Genomic DNA, 20861 nt, shown 5'->3' with positions numbered 1-20861 from the left:
TTGGGGCTTGTGTCCATTGTGGTCCTGTGTATTCAATTCATTAAGACATTTAAAGACCTACAATAATATACAATGATAAACAAGACATAATCAATGGTGCTAAGCTTAGAGGGCTTTTCAAGGACCATTTACAAATTGCAGACAGGTGCTCTTTTATGGCGGTTTTGAAGGAGGGTAATTAGGAGTTACACATTTTGGTGGCAGTAGAACGAATTTGACCCCATGTTTGTGCTGAATCTGGGTTGAGGATGGGGTCCCACCATCCCAGGGATAACACATCTATCAAATGGTTATCTGTGGCCTAATGAATATTATATTACTGGGGGTCTCTGACATGAGAAAGGTTGAGAATCACTGCTGCAGTAAACTGGGCTTTTACAGACTTGTGTCAGGCTACAAAACCATACCAGGAGAAGCTGACTGATCTATTTTGGAGAATACACGCTGTGGGGTTTAGTTACAGCCCTTTGAGAGTGGGGTTGCAGTCAACCAAGTATAGGAGTTATTTAAGAAATATAGTGTCATGAAAGTCGGTAGAATTCTGACTGTGTAGAGCAATGGCCTAAAAATGACTACCGTACTACTCCTGTTGACACACTTCTTAGCATAGTGAGTAGACATGATTTAATTCACAAGGATTATGTCTTATTTGTCCAGGTGGCAGCAATATTAGACAATCACAATGGCATGGAATTATTATAGAAGAAAAAATGCGAGCACAACAAGTAATCAGCTATTTATTTACCAGGTGTACGGCTCAGAAGAGTTCAAGACCAGCAAAAGCCCACCAGCACTCACGGAAGTGAATGCTGAGACTGAGTAGTACCCAGGTATTCCTGAAGTGAGCTGTTACTTTTATTCCAATCAGGCACGGCCAAAGCCTTCCTCAGAGTGATCAATCTCGCTGAGGAAGGCTGCCTTTGGCCGAAACGCGTTCGTGGTTTGACCGTGCCTGAATAAAAGTAAATCAAAGTACCCGAAGGACACTTCTGTGAGTGCTGGCAGTCTTTTGCTGACATGGAATTATTATAACCTGTCAAAAGCTACATGGTGCACACCTGTGCCTTGTGATTCTATTGGAATATCAAAGTAATATATTAATCCAGATGTTGCCCACATTCCCTAAAGCAGTTATCACAATGGTGAACGTGGGCCAGATTACTCGCATGCTGCAGGATCAAATGAAATCAATTCATCGACAGTCTCTCTAGGATCAAACTGGTAAAAGGAAAAAAGAGACCTCCCACACACAGTAAAATGGACCATTTTATCACTCTCAGTTAAATTAACACCTGTGCCGTGCCTGCATTGTACCTTAAACATGGCTTTACTTACTGGTATGAAACATCAGCCCTTGAGAGAACCACTTAAGTTGAATGTAGGAGACCATTTCACACCCTTAATGCAGGCTTTTCCATGTCTCTATACACTTTTCAGCCACAGAACTCATTCCTCAGTTCAATTCTAATTGTGACTTCAAAAGTGCAAATGCATGTATTCATGCATTATTACAACCCATTACAAACAATATGGTTGTAATGATGATATGGATAAACAGTCTATTTGGACAGGAATTCACAACAGATTCATTTGTCTTAACACTTAAGAGCCAGTCACTGAAAACAAATAACAATAACTCCATTCTGAAACGTGTGGATTGGATTCCCACTTTGATGCCCTGCTGCACACATGAGACTGCCTTTGAGGAATTGTAACTCATGGCGAGACAACTCTGAATGAGGTTTTCAGTCTTTTCTGGAAAGTCAAGCAAAATGTACACTTTGTATACATGTATCAAATGCAATGCGGCACATTTTTCAGTTGAATATCAGTTACTTACTGTGATTGACACTGCCATACAAACAAGTTTATTAGACCTGGCATCCCTATTTTGAGCATGTAAGGTGAATTTAAAAGTATTTTTTTCCTCCCAGAAAAAAAGCAGAGCTACTGTACAAGCTCACAGTGCGTCACAAAGAGACGCGTTGTGAGCTTATAGAGTGGCTGTTTTCGCTATTTGTTGTACGATGAAGTATATCAGGCTTAAGTGGTTACCGTAAGTTTGGATGTGATGCTGACTTGACTGCAGTGTGGGGCTTTAACCAGCATTTTATTTTCCCTCCCAGGCCTTTCTGAGAGAGTGAGACAAACTGTATGGACCAGACTGAACATGAAGAGCCTCAAAGCCAAGTTTAGGAAAACCGATGTGAGTAAACTATACTGTGGTCTAATGTAGTGCAGTATGTTTATGGCCGTGTGTGATTGTGTGTCACGTGTACTGTCTGTGTGTACGTGCAGTCATGCACACATTTGTGTCCATGCATATGGATGTCTGGAACCTAAACACATACTGTGTACTGTACTGTCAATCACACACACACACACACACACACACACACACACACACACACACACACACACACACACACACACACACACACACACACACACACACACACACACACACACACACACACACTATACATGTTGAGTCATTTAGGAGGTGTCTCTCTACACAGATCAGCGTGAACTCTTTGAATCAGTATGTAAAAGCCACAAATTCCTTCTAGCAGTCTGGCTGAACTATTCCAGACAGGGATTTGATCCTGTTCAGTATGAATCAGTCTTTTGGGAGAGATTTTTCCATGTTAGGACAGTCGATCGTTCAGTCACTGTTGTAAGATTCCCTCACAGGAAGTGAGGCGCCTGCACACAGCACCGTGACTCATCTGTTGTCACGGTGACCATAATGACACAGAGGCGAGTGCCAGACAGGAAGAGTCTGGTGGTGTGTTGGCTAAAAAAGTATACATTTTGAGGATGGAGGGTGTGCCAGAGAGGTGGAGTGGAGAGGGCTTGCTAAATGAGATATTTTGGTTAGCATAGACATGAGTTTCAAAGAGACTCCAAGCTTAGGTGGGGTAGGATGATGAGCTGTGGTTAAGTGTTATGCTCTGTTGACATAGATGGTGCCACCGAGAGGAAGACTGTGTTTGGGCACATCCCTCCTTACATTTTTGATCTGGTAGGCCTATCCAGGAAACGGTACAGAAGTTGTTCATAGGGGTTTTGGGATATTCACTGTTATTATTGTGTTAGTTTTAAACCGTCTAAGCTTCATGTTTGTTAGATATCACAGCCACAGGCCTGTGTGTGTGTGTGTGGGAGAGAACAAGAATGAAAGAAAATTGGTAGGTGGAGGAGTAGGCTGCAAGATCGTAGTTGCTTTTCTGTGTCTGAATAAACCTGCCCTCAGTCTCGCACCTTTACTAACATTGTCCACCCAACACCAAGATAAAAGCTTTAGTTTTAACGAGTCGCCATGTTTTTGACAGTGCAAATTCGTGGTGATGTTGTAATCCACATATTATTTCAGACTCAGAAAAAGCATTCATTATACAAGAGAGCCAGTGGTGGGTGGGATGAAAGAAAAAGCAGTGGAGAATGGCTGTGAATGTTGCTAAGGAACAAGACTGCATCCATTAGTAATCATACATATTGTAGCATCAGATGCCTCACTCCCACATCCATTGTCATACCTTTGATCTCTTTGATATGTTCCCCTTTTCAATCGCTTTGAAGCCTAGCATCCCTATTCAGGGGTGAACAGTCGGCGAAAATAGCCGATCGACAAGCTCTGTGTGACACATTGTGAGCTTGTGGATCCGCTATTTTCTGTGAAGAGACTTGGCGTAGAGGGAATTGCTAGTGGATCTACTGTAGAGCCCTGGTGACCCCAGTCAACTAAGTATATAGGGTTTACTTAATGGATATTCAGTTGGATTTACCATACCATACATCCTTGATCCGTGATCTATGTGCTATCTATCTGTGAGGAAATATAGGCCTACCATAGATTATGGTTTTACATATCAGACACAAATGTACAATGTTTATTTCAGATGTACAATGTAATGTAAATGATCAAATACGAAACTACAAACCCAGACACTGGGATTGCAGTTGAAAACTCTCTTGTGCTTATTTACAAAAAATGGCGATGGATACATTGCTGCTTTTTAAATCAGAATTCTCTTGCTGATTATATAAGTCAATAACGCCATGCCCTCCTTCACTGTATGTGTGTCATGGCATAATATGTATTGATTTTAGGTTCAGTCAGAAACCAGTGTGGAATTGTGCTGTTGCAGGGAATGTTGAGGCTTACTGTTTTCTGAGATTATAAAATCAGCAGTAGGCTGATGCACTATTAATACTCAACTATGCACTCACAGTACTTTGTATATGCATCTTTGGTCATACAATGTCCTTTTCATAAAAGTGATAATGGGTATAACAATTGTTATCCCAACTGAATTACCTAAATTTTAGGCAGAATAATCAGATAAGACTGATAGTAGGGGTCAGCACCATGCCAGCTTCTGGTGGACATTTTCTCAAAATTAGATTTTTGCCACAGACATACAAAATAAGTGGTCAATAATATTACCAGAAACCATAGGCAGAGAATGGGGAGGGCTAATAGTCTATTTGGATACAGGATAGGAAGGCACTGTGGACATCTGGGCACCTCCATGTAAAATTGGCGCTTTTGTCCAAAAGAAAATCCATGTGAACATGCACGGCACATCATTATCTGACTTAATTTTATCCTTCAACTCATTGTTTATGCCCCAAAATGACTAGATATACAGGTTTGGTAGCAATTGTAGAAACATTTGACCTTTAATTTGTCGAATGTTTAAGCATGTTCTAATCATATTTTAATATACCTTTAATTAACCTTTAATTAACCTTTTAATTAACCTTTCCAAACATTTCCTCTTTTTTTTACATTTTGGAAAAAATAGCCAATTTATCACCAAGGTGCCCACTCTTCCTTGGTGCCCACCTACCCTGTTACCGTCTATTTGACCAACTATTATAGGCTATTACCGGGTAGTTTTAAGGACCACATGGTCAACGTTATGATGTAGGCTAAACAATAATGCACACAGCTAAACTAAAGTTACCTGTTTGGCTTCTCCACTCCTCTCTCTCTCTCAACTCTCTCTCTCTCGACAACAACAACAACAACAAAAAGGAAGCAAAGCAGTCGTGACTCGTGCTGACTACATTAAAAGTTGTAACGCTTGCTTGTACTCACCCGATAATGAACTTGGGGTCAGCTAATTGTCCTAGTTTCACATCCATTTGACATTTAACTTTCCCACGACATTAAGACAGACTTTATTCTCTCCACTTCCTCCAGTGACTACCAAAACGCTCTCCCCTCAGTAAACTATGCCTAAACTTAGCCTTATTCCTAAACTTAACCTCAGTAAATTATTCATAAACCTAGCCTTGTTCCTAAACTTATTTCTAACCTTATCCTCAGTAAAACAAATACAACAATACAAGACCGCTGGTCTGCGAAAAAATGGGGGTGAGCGTGTTTTGGGGCGAGTCTTCCGGTTACCAGCATATGTGGTATGGGGGTAATATGGCACATTCACAGGTGCTTTGATGTTGGTGTGGGGTAATTAATTACTAGAATGTAATATGTCATCCCGACACTTTACCAAATTAATTCATACACAATATTAAATATTAGATTGTGAACATTTAGAGAAGACATATTTTTATGTTGGTGACCCCTGGGTTAGAGGAGTGTACGTGTTACCGGAAGTTTGTAGGTTTGATCCCCTGGACAGTCGAGGACAAATGTGGGAGAGGAAATGAATGAGTATCACCCACTCCTCTCACCGTAGTGTCGTTGAGCAGAGCACTTCTTCCCAAGCTGTTCCAGTGGAGTTGCTCAGTGGCCAACGGTAGAAACCCTGCACTCACGACAGCGACTTTGTTGCTATACATGTATCGCCAAGTCGCTGTGTCTCTGTCACCTATTCCTGGGCTGGATTCCCTATCACTGCAGCCAGCTTGTGGTTACAATATGCAGTTTTGAAGAAGCTGAGTTCTGAAGAGCAGTTGCAGCTTTTTTGGAAGCGATCTATATTTCACCTACTGTATATCATGGGCCTTCAACAGAGTTACTACAGGGGCGGCCGCCAAATCTTTGTGAGATTGGAGCTTTCTTTTTATATCAACCACTACATGGACCCCAGCATCCCTATTCTTGAGGGAAAATAGCCGATCTAGAAGCTTGTACTGTAGATCTGCTATTTTCGGCATTTGGGAAAAAGAGCAGACCAAGTACAGAACCAAAGGTCAACAAACAAACAAACAAACAAACAAACAAATAACAACATTGATTTACACATCACTGATGATAGTGCTGTCAAACAAGTCTATGAAGCAATCTATGAAAAAGTGGAACCTGCAACACGATTTTACACAATATGTAGTGGGGGCCCTGCTTCATCTCTCTCTGCTAAGGGGTCCTTGGCCTGAAAAACGTTGAAGACCCCTGACCTATATAGTGCAACAACAACAACATTGTTTCTGAGAACATTTTAGGCAAGAAATAGGCCACACAGTTACTATTCATTTGATTCATTTCATATTTACAACATCTAGTTTAAAAGTTTATATGTGGCTTCTGAGCAGTATAGTTAGTCCTAGTTGTCAAAGTATTTTTGATTGATTGATTGGCTTCTATATTGACATATTCGCATGTGCAAGTAAAAAAAAATACATTCATACAATAGTCAAAAGGATGAACACAAGAAAGCTGGAAGGCTTATTTCCATTGTGGTCCTTTCACAGATGGTTCAATACACAACAGTAATATGTATTTAAAAGTGATATATCTATATATAAAGGTGATATATCTAGATGATGTTACAATTAGGGCATAGTTATGAATAGGTCCTGCCATCATTCAGCGATCTTTTGTGTGAAGATTTAAAATTGTCCTTTGAGACCATGGATTTGAGACTTTTAGGAAGCTCATTCCACATGACAGCTGCTGAGAACGTATAAGAACGTGCTCTTGCCCTTACCGCTGTTAAATTTGCATGGTACAAAGTCTGTAGAAAAGTAAAACAAGTATGTGTGTAAAGTATGTTTCATGTTGGCTCCTATAAGTTTATTACCTACAGCATGAATGAACAAAATAAACGATTTGTCCTGTGGATTAAGTGACATTTCCTGATATTTTTGCCAAATGCATGCATATGACATAGAATAATTGCATAAAGTTCAACATTACTCAACTTTCTTTGTTGCCAAGTCGCAGCGATATTGTCACCATACATCTCACAGCTCCATGTCACTAAGGGTAGTCCCCCAGCTACCATTGGAAATGAATGACTGCCATCCGCTTTGTCTCTTGTTATCACTGACGGTGTGAGTCGTGACCACATCGTGAGACTGTGGTTGTACTGGGACGTCACGTTTCCAGGTGTGAATGTGTACAACTGCATGGGGTGAAGCAGGGCATTGGCTGAAAAAGAACATTCGTGCTCAGCAAACCTACCGTGGGTAACTGAAGCAAAAGTCAAATTCACGGTCATAGCTACAATATGACTCTCCTCAAAACGCAGCATGTTTCACTTCTGAGCCAATAGTCATCATTCCATTGCGCTTTTTATAAACCCATAATCAAGGGTAATAGAAAGAAAATGTCTCCTTGATTCTATTTTGGGATTTGTGTGTCAGTGATAGATTGCGCAGGAATGCCCCCCCCCACCCCCCTCCCCATTCATTCTCCAACAAAACGAGAAGCAGGATGCCTACACAAATAGCTTCTTTTTTTTAATGTAGTTGGGCATTTGCCAGATTGGCCTTTGTAAATGGAGTCACTGTTTTAGCTGGGGTTCAGAAATATTAAGTCAAATCTCTGCTAAATGTTTCACTCTCAGGACCCTCCTCCATACTAGCAAGCTGAATGTATCTGGCAGCCAATGTACTACACTCAAATGTCTCTGAGAAAGAGGCCTAAATAAGGTAGAGATTTCTTAACCAGACGAACCCTAGCGTCCCTATTCTAAGCATGTCATAATAAGCAAACATTCCATGAAAATAGGCAAAGGGATTTGGTGTAGAGGGAAGAAAGGAGTGGGCCAAGTACGGACCCCTGGGGGACCCCGGTCATTAAAATATATAGGGTTTAAGTGGTTAAATGCTTAAGAAAATCTGCTATGGGATATTACTGACATGATATTCAGTAAACACTGTGTAACAACACTAGTGATATGAATGATGACTAGATTGTCAATTTACTATTAACCCGAAGTTGTTTAGTTTAGAGGTCCTGCTTCCTTGACTAGTGTGCTGCACTGGATTATATTACTGAAAGTACTAGAGGCTTGTTTCTACTATTAGAGCATTAGAGAGATGCCAAAGGGAAAATGAAGGTCAGGTTGGTAGAAGATCAGTCAGGTTCTCTGAGACTTAATACATGTGCGCACACACACACACACACACACACACACACACACACACACACACACACACACACACACGGTGTGAGTTGACGGTTATATTTGACATTAGTTTGGCAAACTAACAAACTGCCAGACAGAGAAGCTTTCGAAGCACGTTTGGGAAGTCAAGTTGTTTTCATTTGAGTTTCATGCAATTACTCTTCTCAACCAGTAGTGGTCCTACCCAAACACAGGATGTAAATGTCTCAATAGAAGAGCAGGGAGACCACCTCCAACCATCGCAGTCATGCAGATTGGTCAAAATGCCATTTTATTGCAGCTTTAAAACGTAAAATCCAAAAGGTTTCACATAGCACAAAAGGTTAACAATAGAACAACTCTGCCTCCTGGACTTTGTCATGCAGTGTCTAATCAGCAAAGTTGTATCATGCTCTGATGTTTTATTGCGTGAAAGATTGTCTGCAGATGCCTGCCAATGCCTAGGAATGAAGGAGAGCATGCACTCTGCTTCATCAGGCACAATGCGCAGGTGTGTAGCTATACACGGTCAGGGTGAAACAAAATCATTATTTAAACCACATTAACCCCCTGGCGTCCCTATTTTGGCCTTGCCATTATAAGCAAAAGATTTTCCAAATATATAATTTCAAAACATTTTCAAAAATGATGACTAGATTGTCAATTTACTATTAACCCGTGTGTGTGTGTGTGTGTGTGTGTGTGTGTGTGTGTGTGTGTGTGTGTGTGTGTGTGTGTGTGTGTGTGTGTGTGTGTGTGTGTGTGTGTGTGTGTGTGTGTGTGTGTGTGTGTGTGTGTGTGTGTGTGTGTGTGTGTGTGTGTGTGTGTGTGTGTGTGTGTGTGTGTGGCAGGACTGTCAACTGAACCCAGAAATTCGATTTCTGTCTTAAAAACTACCTTGATTTTATTAAATTATTATATTTATGTTTTGCACAGAAAAGGATGCACGATGTATGTTAGATCTGGTCAGTACCGTCATATTCAAATTGCCAACAATTGTTAAGAACAAGCTTACAAAACGTAATGTGCAGTTGGTGAATTAATATTGATTTAATGTCTCAGAGTTTAACTGACTTTGGACAGGTGGACTACTTTAAACTATCACTAAACTATTGCAGAGTGACCAGATATTTTACCTGGGTTACACCATCTGATAATCCTACTTGAATGTTGTCAAACATGAAATAATGACTCATGTAGCCTACCGGACCGGTATATTAATCCCGCTAATGTTTCAGCACCGCGGGCGTCGAAAATACAGCTTGTCTTGACAGCGTGCTCGGGCATGGATGGACGCTCCAAGCTGGTTGAAAAGGCTAGAATAAAGATACAAGGATTCGTTAGTAATGTCACAGTCATGTGGAAGTGTTTCAGACTTAACATAGGCTGTATCAAATTCCATCAGTGCACACTTTGGTTGAATGACATTTGATTTATAGACATTTAGCGGTAGCCATGCATTGCCTAACTAATTAAATTGGAATATATTTACAATCGATTAATTTGACAGCCCTAGCGTAGTGTGTGTCTGTGTATCATTTCCTGTGTACATAAATGTGAGTATAGGTTTGTGTCTTGTGTGTGGCCAAATTTATTGGGCATATTACATTTGGTGCTTTTTTGGCTAAGTCTATTTGGCCCAAATACTAGGTGTGTGTGTGTGTGTGTGTGTGTGTGTGTGTGTGTGTGTGTGTGTGTGTGTGTGTGTGTGTGTGTGTGTGTGTGTGTGTGTGTGTGTGTGTGTGTGTGTGTGTGTGTGTGTGTGTGTGTGTGTGTGTGTGTGTGTGTGTGTGTGTGTGTGTGTGTGTGTGTGTGTGTGTGTGTGTGTGTGTGTGTGTGTGTGTGGATTTAAGAAACTGTCAGGCATTGTAAGATGGTTTCTGGGAATAGTTTTTGGCTAGCAGCCACAGACTTACAAGGAGACAGACATTCCTACTGTATATACTCTGCTCCTCCAGTTACCAATCAGCTATGTTATTAGTTCTTTGTCTTTACACACTCACTTCTATGGTACAATCAACATCAGAAATTATTCCTTTGTTGTTTTATGTTTATTTGACTGTTTTGAGTTCAGATACCTTTCGATGAGCATTTACCATCGTATTGTACCGTCTTGTACTTTATTAACCAATTTTGACATACTTTTATGGTCTAAATCATCTATAAAAAACCTGATTAATCGATAATGACAATAATGTTTAGGCTATTTGCAGCTCTTATGAACTGTGTTGTTCTTGTTGCACCCAAACACAGTACACACATTATGTATTCTCTTACTATTATCCCATAGTACATCACCTGTGTACTCTATTATCTGTGTACTCTATTATCTGTGTACTACTCATTATCTGCATACTCATTATCTGTCTGCTCCATTATCTGTTTACTCGTTATCTTTTTACTCCATTGTTGACAGTAGTCGGTAGTATTACCCTGCACCCAGCTCTACACATGGTTACCCTACTTTACCCTACTCCCCAGCTGTTAGACTGAAAGGGATTACAGAGGGTTACACACACACACACACACACACACACACACACACACACACACACACACACACACACACACACACACACACACACACACACACATAAACCAACACAAAGCTGCATTCATCTTTCTACATGGAGTTGTGCAGTGCAGTTACAACACGCATCTAAACACACACATTAGGCAACAATTCAAAACAAACACACACACACCTCACTCCCCTTTTTATTCAGTGTTTCAAGATGTGTCTAATTGATGTGTGCGCTTGTGGATTATGCTGCCTCTCTCTCTCTCTCTCTCTCCAATTACAGACATTCTCATGGCTTAAAGGCTGTTCACACCTGACCAGCATGATAATGATGACGATAATACTGTGAGCATCCACACTGATGTTGTCGTTATAGTTGTAGTGTGGACTCTGCAATCTACTTGAGTTAGGACAATTTTTAAAACAATATTTAAAGTTATAGTTAGAGTGAATTTTGTTCTTGGTCTGGACTGTGGCCGGCCCATTACAACTTGCCGGTCTTCATTTATTCTCTATTGGCTATGTGTAGCCTGGCAGCCCAAGAAGGATTTTTTGCCACTCCAGATTGGAATTAGATTCATTTTTTTATCAATTCTGAACTGCAAAAAAACACATGGAAACCGACTTTTGCTAATTACATTTGTGGTTTGAAGAGAAACTAATCTGATTTCTAAAGATGTGCCGGCTCAGTCTACTCTGGACACTCGGACACTGAAGCCTGGTTTATGCTTCATTATGATGGTGTCACTTGCTGAAAATAGCCAAATGTGTCGCATCCCAACGCATTTTGAGCTTGATCTGCTATTTTGACATGTGACACCATCGTACAAGTTGAGCATTATTCATACTTATGTCGTTACGTCCTTACCACAGCAACCAGTGTAGATACTGTAGGTCGATGATGTTTGAGTAAACAAATCCAATCTGATCAGTCAGTTCTAAAGATCGTATTTGAAAAACTAATTGGATTTGCCTGCAATATGAACAAAGCCTTTCAGAGCCATCTACACCTTGAGCCACACTTAAATTTTAAGCAGTCATGTTGCCTCTGAAACATGTCAAATTGATTTCTTTATTGCCGGATATGTTTCCACATATATTATGAGGTATTTGTCTTGGTGGAGTTGTTGGTGCATTGAATACAATATATATATATATTCTTTTAAATGTCTCAGCTAGGGTTTGTTTATTTGATTTGGCTTGGCTTTGCTAGGTTTGGAATGGTGTGGTGTGGCTGTGTGTTGTAAAAGGGTATTAATGCTGTTAAACCTTTTGGAGCAGCAGAGGTTTAATCTGGGGATCTAAGAGAGGGGGAGCAGGAGAGAGAGAGAGAGAGAGAGAGAGAGAGAGAGAGAGAGAGAGAGAGAGAGAGAGAGAGAGAGAGAGAGAGAGAGAGAGAGAGAGAGAGAGAGAGAGAGAGAGAGAGAGAGAGAGAGAGAGAGAGAGAGAGAGAGAGAGAGAGAGAGAGAGAGAGAGAGAGAGAGAGAGAGAGAGAGAGAGAGAGAGAGAGAGAGAGAGAGAGAGAGATATTCCATTGATATGTTTTCTAACATACGTGGACCCATTGTCAGCCTTCTGGTTGGTGCCTGTGACTTCCTGACTGACCAACCAGCAAGCTCCTTCCGTTAGACGAAGTTTAAGATGGAAATGGAATACATGAGAGAGAGAGAGAGAGAGAGAGAGAGAGGTATTCCATTGATATGTTTTCTTGTACTAGCGACTGTTTGGTCAGCAGCTCTTGAAAAAATTTGTCCCACTCCACAGTGAGCCTGAGAGAGGATGGACAGAACATGGTATGTAACTAGTTCAAAGTGATGAAAGAGGAAAGGGAAATGGCTTAGGACTTGTTTAGACATGGATCCAATTAAAGCAGGAACAGTCCATGCTGGCTCTTTATTTCTTATCTCCTGTTTACATGAACTAGTACAGACATATGGACACTTGGACAGGGAAACCCAGTATTCAGCAAATAAGTTGGGAACTAAGGACTGTGTGTGTGTGTGTGTGTGTGTGTGTGTGTGTGTGTGTGTGTGTGTGTGTGTGTGTGTGTGTGTGTGTGTGTGTGCGCGTGCATTGTCCAAGTGCCTACATTTAAGGGCTTGGGTGTGTCATTTTATTTGAAGCTTTTATGTTACTAGTAAGTCCAATGTGTAGCGTGCCTCACCACACTGGCAGAGTTCTTTGCAACATTGAGAGCTGGATGAAGAGAATGGTGTTTCACAAGACTGAGAGCACAGGTACTTAAAAAAAGTGCCCTCCTCAGAGCGCAGATCTCCGCCAGGCCTGGTTCCTTACCCAGGGCTGTGTTAGTCCTGGGGTGCAGCTGTCATGACACGAGGAAATAGAGTGCGGGTGAAAATAGAGTTTGTACGACAGACAATGCAACTGTTCGCGGTTGAGACACTGTGGCTGTTGGAAGTGCACTCTATAGAGGCATCTCAACATGCAATTCCAATTTGGGCATGATAGGATGGTGTTTTTTTGTGTAAGAAATAGGCCCGTCACAAATTGTTGAAGGCATTTACAGGCAAACGGTATAGTATCAAAACCATGTTGACAGTCTGTTGACAATGACTGAGATGTAAGGTTGGGGATACTGACATGTAAGGAAGAGACCATCTTGATGGATAGAAAAGGAACAGTGGTGCTGGGGAGGAGAGATGATTACGTCTTGTTGCATTTACAAGATGCTAGAGGGCCTTCAAAAGAGATTATGGTAGGGCATTGGTTCTCAAAGTGGGGTCCGGGGACCCCCAGGGGTCCTTGGGGAGGTTCCAGGGGGTCCTCAGCAAAATGTGTCAATACAGAATGACAATCATTAATTTTTTTCGGGAAAAATATAGAGAATGTTTGGAAACTTTTGAATCATTTTGAATTTCTTAACATAAATCTTCTCTTCTGGGGGTCCTTGGCACAAGTTCAGTTAAAGATCTTTATGAGAGGAGACTGTTTGGCTTTGAGCTGGTAAGCTTTCAGTTTACTTAGGAGAACAGTTTTTGCTGCCAGGCATTTGTCCGATGTGCTTTTAGCCTTTTTTTCTGTTTTGTTATTTCAGCCTGTATTTTAGCCCAGTGATTTAGCGAACCAAAATGAAAGATAGGTTTACGGTTACATCTCCAAAGTGACTGAGTGGACCTAATGGTGCCTGTGTCTTATGTCTTGTGTTTTATCAGCCAGAGCAGGGCAGAAACCTTGTGCTCTATCTCTGTATTTCATCTTTTTTATGTTTTTGGCATCAGCCTTTTACGTCTTGGGTTGGAGAACTGCACGTCCGCATTCCTGGAGTGCGGAAGTGACCGGTAAGGCACTGTTTGACTGGAAGGGTAGGGTACCCCCTTTCAGTCACCTTTTGACTTCTTGGGATGTCCGTCCCAAGAAGTCACAATATGCATTTTGGGTAGTGAGACAGTGTTGTTGTATGACAGTCGCACAAGGTTAGTGAAAATAGCCCATCCACAACCTCACATGGCGTCACATCGCGATGCATAGTAAGGTTGTATAGATTGTCTATTTTCTGTATTTTTGTAACTTTTGTAACTATATTTCTGCCTATAATGACATGGCCAAAATAGGAAAGCCAGGTTGTAAGTGGTTAAGTCTGTCTTTGTGTGTTATAAACATGTAACCAATGAAAAGTATTAACATGAGTTTGTGACAGAATTCCTTTTTCCTTTTTCCGTTTCCTTGTGAAGATTGCCAATCTGAATCTATGTGTGTACATTTACACATTTTGTGCACGCATGTGCAGGCTACAGTACATGTCGTTTTTCAGTTACATTTTGATTTCTACAGAATGTGCACACTGTATGTAACTGAGGGAGAGGTGTGTGTTTTTCCTATTACTGTACATTAACTCTCTCAGTAGCTGTTAAGTGTTGGAGTCTGGGTGCTTTCCAAGTCCAACACTGTTTATTTATAGGGCAGGATAGGCTATTTTTGTGTCAGCAGGAAGTGTTGCGTGACGACTATTTTTACTGGGGCCTTCTAACAACCACAACCAACTTATCATGGACTTTTACACGAATCCCCCAGCTTTAATTAAGTAAGCACCTTGAGGCAAGCAAGAGTCTTTAAATGTTTTCAGATGGAAGTACCCTGTACTTACCCAGTTAAAGTTGGGTTTTTTATTGAGTTTGATTTTTGTTTAGTCTTTACTCTTTGCTGGTATTTTTTTCCACCAATCCCAACCAATCCCACTGAAGCACGTGGAATGTTCTTGAAGAAAGAAAGAAACAAATAAATAAAATAGGGACACCGGGGTTGAAGTGGTTAACTAACATTTTAAGTTGAGTCAAAATGTGATAATTAAATGATAGACAATGTTATTGCTGCTGTGTCGCCTTCCTGTGCAGTCCAGAGTGGACAGCATTGTGAAATGGACGAACACAGTGTTCTGTGGTCGCAGTGTTCTGTCTCAACATCTTTCCAATGTGAGACCAACCATCTGCTCTTTGTTTAACAGCCATGTCTACCAAAGTCTCACTCTCTTATTCTGGGTTAGAGTTTCAGAGGCCACTAAACTGTTGTCGTGTGTGTGTATATGTGTGTGTGTGTGTGTGAGACTGTGTGTGTTAGTGTGCGCGTGCTGTGCGTGCATATGTGTGTGTTTGTACTGGAGAGGGCAGTAAGCAGTTTCAGCTGTGGCGCTAGAGAAAGGATGTATTGTTTAGGGACATTTGAGCATCTGCTTTGTTGTAGATAAGCGGTTTGAAGTTCGCAGCCGTCACTGATCAAAGAGCTCAAATACAGTAGACACGTAGCTCATTTGTGCATGTAAAATCCTCAATGTTAATTTAACTCAGAAGAGTGTACAAATGGAACCTAACGGATCTGTTTTTTGTACACTCTTCTAAGTTATATTAACGCTAAGGATTTGTAACACACACACACACACACACACACACACACACACACACACACACACACACACACACACACACACACACACACACACACACACACACACACACACACGTGTAACGCCCGGGATTTGAACCTGGGTCTTCCGTGCAGGAAGGGACTCTAGTCTTGAGCTAAACAGCTTTTGGTCTTCAGGCAGAGTCTCTGAGGCACTTTGCTACACACACACACACACACACACACACACACACACACACACACACACACACACACACACACACACACACACACACACACACACACACACACACACACCTCTGTCTCTCACATCCCCTACATACTGTACCCTATTCCTCTATCTATACACAATATCCTCTTTCTGTCATATAATGAGCAGTGCTGATGTTATTTGTTTGACTTTCCCGCCCGCCCACCTAACCTAATTTGCCTCTCTGTGTTTATCTAGTTTTATCTCTCATCTGCACAGGTAATCCCTGAGGTCTGACAACATTTTGTTCTTTATGTTAGAGGAGACAAGGGCCAAATTCTGGTGTATACTATTTTATGTGAACTGGGGCATCAGTTGATTATAGCAGACATTAGACCAGAGTCATGGTGTTCCGTAATAGTCCTATGTCCGTACCCACTTGGAATAAGTGGGATAAAAGTTGTGAGTTATTAAAGGTAGGGCAAGAGATGAGGAATATCTTCAGATAATTACATACTTCATTATGTACATTGTCCATACAATCTGCTTTCTTCATATCATTATATCGAAATTGCTTAAAAGAAAAAGCTCTGAAAAGGTGACTGTACAGGTAGCACAATGGAATTGCACAGTGGAGGAAGTAGCTAGTTGTACATATTGACAATACTTGATACAATATTGTCCTACCTAGCATTCAAAACCAGTTATATTTGCAATGCTCTTGAGGCATTTTACTGTTAACTCAAACTGTGAAATTAACTATATATTTATGACAATAGTGTCCCTGTATCTGTTTATATGGAGCTTGGGTGAGTTTACCAGGTTGAACTTCTTCCACGCCTGACATCACTGCCTTGAGTGTGTAAAAGGTGGGGGCGGGGTGGACTTAGCTGTTCAAACACCTTATTACATTTATATAACAAAGTATTTGTTTATGAGAATGCCAAATTATAACTTCTAGTCCATACCCGGCGGTGTGCGCAGCCAAACTATATGCAGACTGTTGGGTTATGCGCTTGTATGCATAGTTTAAGTTTTGGACAGTGATTTAATCCTGGCGGCGCGCATGTGTGTGTGTGACAAACAACCCAGTCATTTACAACCTCAACGTGGAATCGTTGCCTCCCACAACGATGAGAAGTTGATGTTTACGCTGTTTCAGCTACTGTGCTAATAACACATCCTGGAATCGAATTGCACCTGTCAATGTGCGTAATAGTGCTATGGAGATGATATCCAAAGTGCCCTCCCACTCATAAAACGCTGCGTACTGCTGTGTGGACGCAGGCTGTAAATGAAAGTCCTTTATAAGTTTGCAGCATCTGTGTGTTCTGCCGCTGTCTGGCCCATAGCCTGCGGGGCTGCAAGCTTGATGACAGATCCCATAGCCCGAACTCAGAATCTACTCAGAAACCCTGAAATTAAAAAGGTAGAGAATCACTGTTCTACTTGCACCACCATAGTCCAGCTACAGTACAGGCCTTGTGCAACCAAAGTATGCACAATCATTTACTTTTTGTCTGCCATTCTGTTTCTTTAGTGATCTGTACTCACATGTTTGTCAGTTTGCTAATCCCGCTGTTCCTCAGTAGCAGAAAAAGAGTAGTTTCTGTACACAGTAAAATGAAATGGACCGTCCATTTTTGCACTGTTAAAATAATATTTAGCATTTACTGTAGACCATCACAATTATACAAACTTTACTGTTGAGTTCAGACAATCTCACTTTATTAAACATTTCGAACAATATTGAAAGTACTGTAAACAGGAGAGAGAAGAAAGATATTTAGTTAGTACTTATTTAGTATTTGTGCAGACCTAGTCGATCCATACGACCATACCCCATGTAAACAATTGCCTTGGAAACAACAGTTTCCAAGGCAACTCCCTCCAACTTCCATGCCACCCAAACCAATAAACAGATCATCAATATATTATTGGTTCTTCTAAAATTCTGTCTTTAATACAGACAATTTGTCAAGCAGTTTAAGGGGTGATTTAGTCTCTTCCCAGGAAATGTAGCGGGATTTCTTACATAAATGTTTTCTTATTGATCTCCATCTCCTTTAAAGTGGCTGAACTCTACAAACATACAGAATGTATCAGAAGGAATGACTGCTTTCCGGTCTTTGTTTGTTTTTCCTTCAGAGAAATGGAGGTTCAGAGGAACAAGAGAGCCATTCCAGAGCAGCCATATGTACTGTTTGAAAAAAAAGAAGAAAAATACATTAAATAATATTTAGGTGCGCTTTTATGAATGTCTGAGCTCATGAACATTGAGCTCATAGCTTTTAGTGATGGTTGTATGATTTCAGATACATTGTTTGACAAAGAGAGGAAGAGTTTGAGGGAGAGATCAGGATAGACATCTTTTTCTTAACTCATTGCCTGCCATGGACGAGTTCCATGGCAGGCAATGAGTTAACAGTCAATTGGACATAACATGAGACTATTGATATGAGGAAGAATTGATAAACATCTCTGTTAAAAAATAAAATAACATTTGGTTATCAGTGTTAAACCTAAAGTGTTGTGCGACATATGTCCAACGTGAAAAAAAGTGTCAAAAAGCGACATCTCTTTCACCAAGCTCTCTCTCTCTCTCTCTCTCTCTCTCTCTCTCTCTCTCTCTCCCTCTCAAAAGATTTCAGTCAAAGATTTCAAGATAAGTTGAAATGGCAAGGATTGATATTCTTAATTGTCTTGTTGATTTAGGGAAACAATTGGAACCCTGAGGGGATATGAATGAAAATCTTTCTCTCTATCTCTCTCTCTCCACATTTCCCTCCATATTCACTGTTCTTTCTTTCACTGTCTACTTCTCTATTTCATTACCCGTTTGGCTCTATTTCTCTCTTTGCTTCCCTGCCCCTCTGCCCAGCAGCCTCTGGCCTGGACAAACAGGAAACACTTAGTGTTATCAGCTGGCTCTCTGTGTGTCTTAATGAGTGTCAGGCCAGAGACGGAGAAGAAACAAACACTACTGTCTGTCCACACCCCGATCCCACTGTAAACACACTTATCAGAGAGAGAGAGAGAGAGAGAGACAGCGGGGGGAGATGTCCATTGAATTGCTGAGATGTACTGTACAGCAGTGGTTCTCATCCTTTTTTGGGCCCGTGGCCCCCCAAAGTAATCATATTTGAACTGGGGACCCCCCACCCCGATAAGCACTTGGAATTGTAGGAGTTGAGGCATTCAATTTAGTTTGACTCGGTTCCACAGATAAATATTGTGAAAATAGCAGAGCTTGTAGATTTTTTTCCCTCTTTCTTATATAATTTGACAAATTGGCCAATGTTTGACCAGTTCTGTTTGTCCGGGCGTTTAATGCTTCATACTGACTGTAATGGTTCTTGAGTAGCCTATGTTTCTGTAGATGGAGAGGACACCTGAAAAAACTGTTTGGGGGTTTAATACTACTAAACCAACCAGTACATTATCTAGAGGATGTACTGTACATGCCATCAGTAACAAGCACAATATAGATGCATTTCTGGCTCAGAAAACGCTCTCTGCGCCCACTTTCTGTCAGGCTCTACACACACACTCTGATATTATTCCACCTCTGTCAGCACCATTATCGCATCAGCCTTCCTAGGATGCCACTAGCTGTGTGTGTGTGTGTGTGTGTGTGTGTGTGTGTGTGTGCGCCTGTACGGGGCTGTCGTTGAAACTAGAGCAGTGCATTCCGCTCCACTTGAACCTGTCCATTACAATGCAGGCCAGTGTCACACCGTAGATGGCTCTTCAGTTTAGTTCAGGCTATAATCAACACACAGGCCATTAAACAGGGGCACCTAGAGCACCAATGCATTGCCATTCCTCTGTAGCTGTGGTAACTGAGGGTAATTTGTGCTTTAGACTTGTCTAAGAGCATTGTTTGATTCCCAGTCCAAACTTTAGTCCCAGTAATGAATGTACAGATGGTTCTTTCTTATTATTAAAGAAGACTTTATTAATAGAGGAGATATGGACAGGTTTGTTGTGGAGGAGTCGAGATTGTCAAGGTTTGAAGGGGTGTATCCCCCCAAAACAATAATTGAGAAGATGAGATAATCTTTGTTTAAGGGTCCGTGTCCACAGAAAGCGCTTTTTTTTTTTAAAGCTGCCAGCGCTTTTCAATACATGATTGTATTATTTTTTGGATATTCTTTGGATATTTTTGGGGCTTTACTGCCTTTATTTCAATAGAACAGTGTCGGTTGACAGGAAATAGGGAGAGAGTCGGGGATTGACATGCAGCAAAGGTCTGTCGGGCTCGGGAATCGAACCCAGGACTTGCTGTCGGGCTGCATCAGAGCCTATAATAATGGGGTATGCCCCATAACCACTCAGCCATCGCTCCTCTTCACAGCGCTATGTTTCAGCGCTCTTGGCAACCAGCGCTTGCTGAGCGTAGCACCGCGGGCGCCTCGAGTGGAAAATAGTTACGCTTTTGACATCAAATCAACCTCAAATCAACCTCAACGTGGAATCGTTGCCTCCCACAACGATGAGAAGTTGATGTTTACGCTGTTTCAGCTACTGTGCTAATAACACATCCTGGAATCGAATTGCACCTGTCAATGTGCGTAATAGTGCTATGGAGATGATATCCAAAGTGCCCTCCCACTCATAAAACGCTGCGTACTGCTGTGTGGACGCAGGCTGTAAATGAAAGTCCTTTATAAGTTTGCAGCATCTGTGTGTTCTGCCGCTGTCTGGCCCATAGCCTGCGGGGCTGCAAGCTTGATGACAGATCCCATAGCCCGAACTCAGAATCTACTCAGAAACCCTGAAATTAAAAAGGTAGAGAATCACTGTTCTACTTGCACCACCATAGTCCAGCTACAGTACAGGCCTTGTGCAACCAAAGTATGCACAATCATTTACTTTTTGTCTGCCATTCTGTTTCTTTAGTGATCTGTACTCACATGTTTGTCAGTTTGCTAATCCCGCTGTTCCTCAGTAGCAGAAAAAGAGT

The 20861-nt window shown here is 41.3% G+C and overlaps 1 protein-coding gene across 6 annotated transcripts in view; it reads left to right on the top strand.

The window, feature by feature from the left end:
* rai14 (retinoic acid induced 14) overlaps positions 1-20861 on the top strand; it is a 62906-nt gene that overhangs the window by 1897 nt on the left and 40148 nt on the right. For 5 of the 6 annotated variants that reach the window (XM_080418745.1, XM_080418749.1, XM_080418747.1 and 2 more), the window contains exon 2: positions 2127-2206. In XM_080418745.1, the coding sequence (XP_080274871.1) occupies positions 2171-2206 (36 nt within the window). In that variant the 5' untranslated portion in view covers positions 2127-2170. Of the gene's footprint in view, positions 1-809; positions 831-2126; positions 2207-20861 lie in introns of those variants that run through there. The other variant, XM_080418746.1, reaches the window with a different exon arrangement.

The sequence above is a fragment of the Gymnoscopelus braueri genome, assembly GCF_963280865.1.
Source record: "Gymnoscopelus braueri genome assembly, chromosome: 22".
Classification (NCBI taxonomy): Eukaryota; Metazoa; Chordata; class Actinopteri; order Myctophiformes; family Myctophidae; genus Gymnoscopelus; species Gymnoscopelus braueri.
This window is presented reverse-complemented; position numbering and strand designations above follow the sequence as displayed.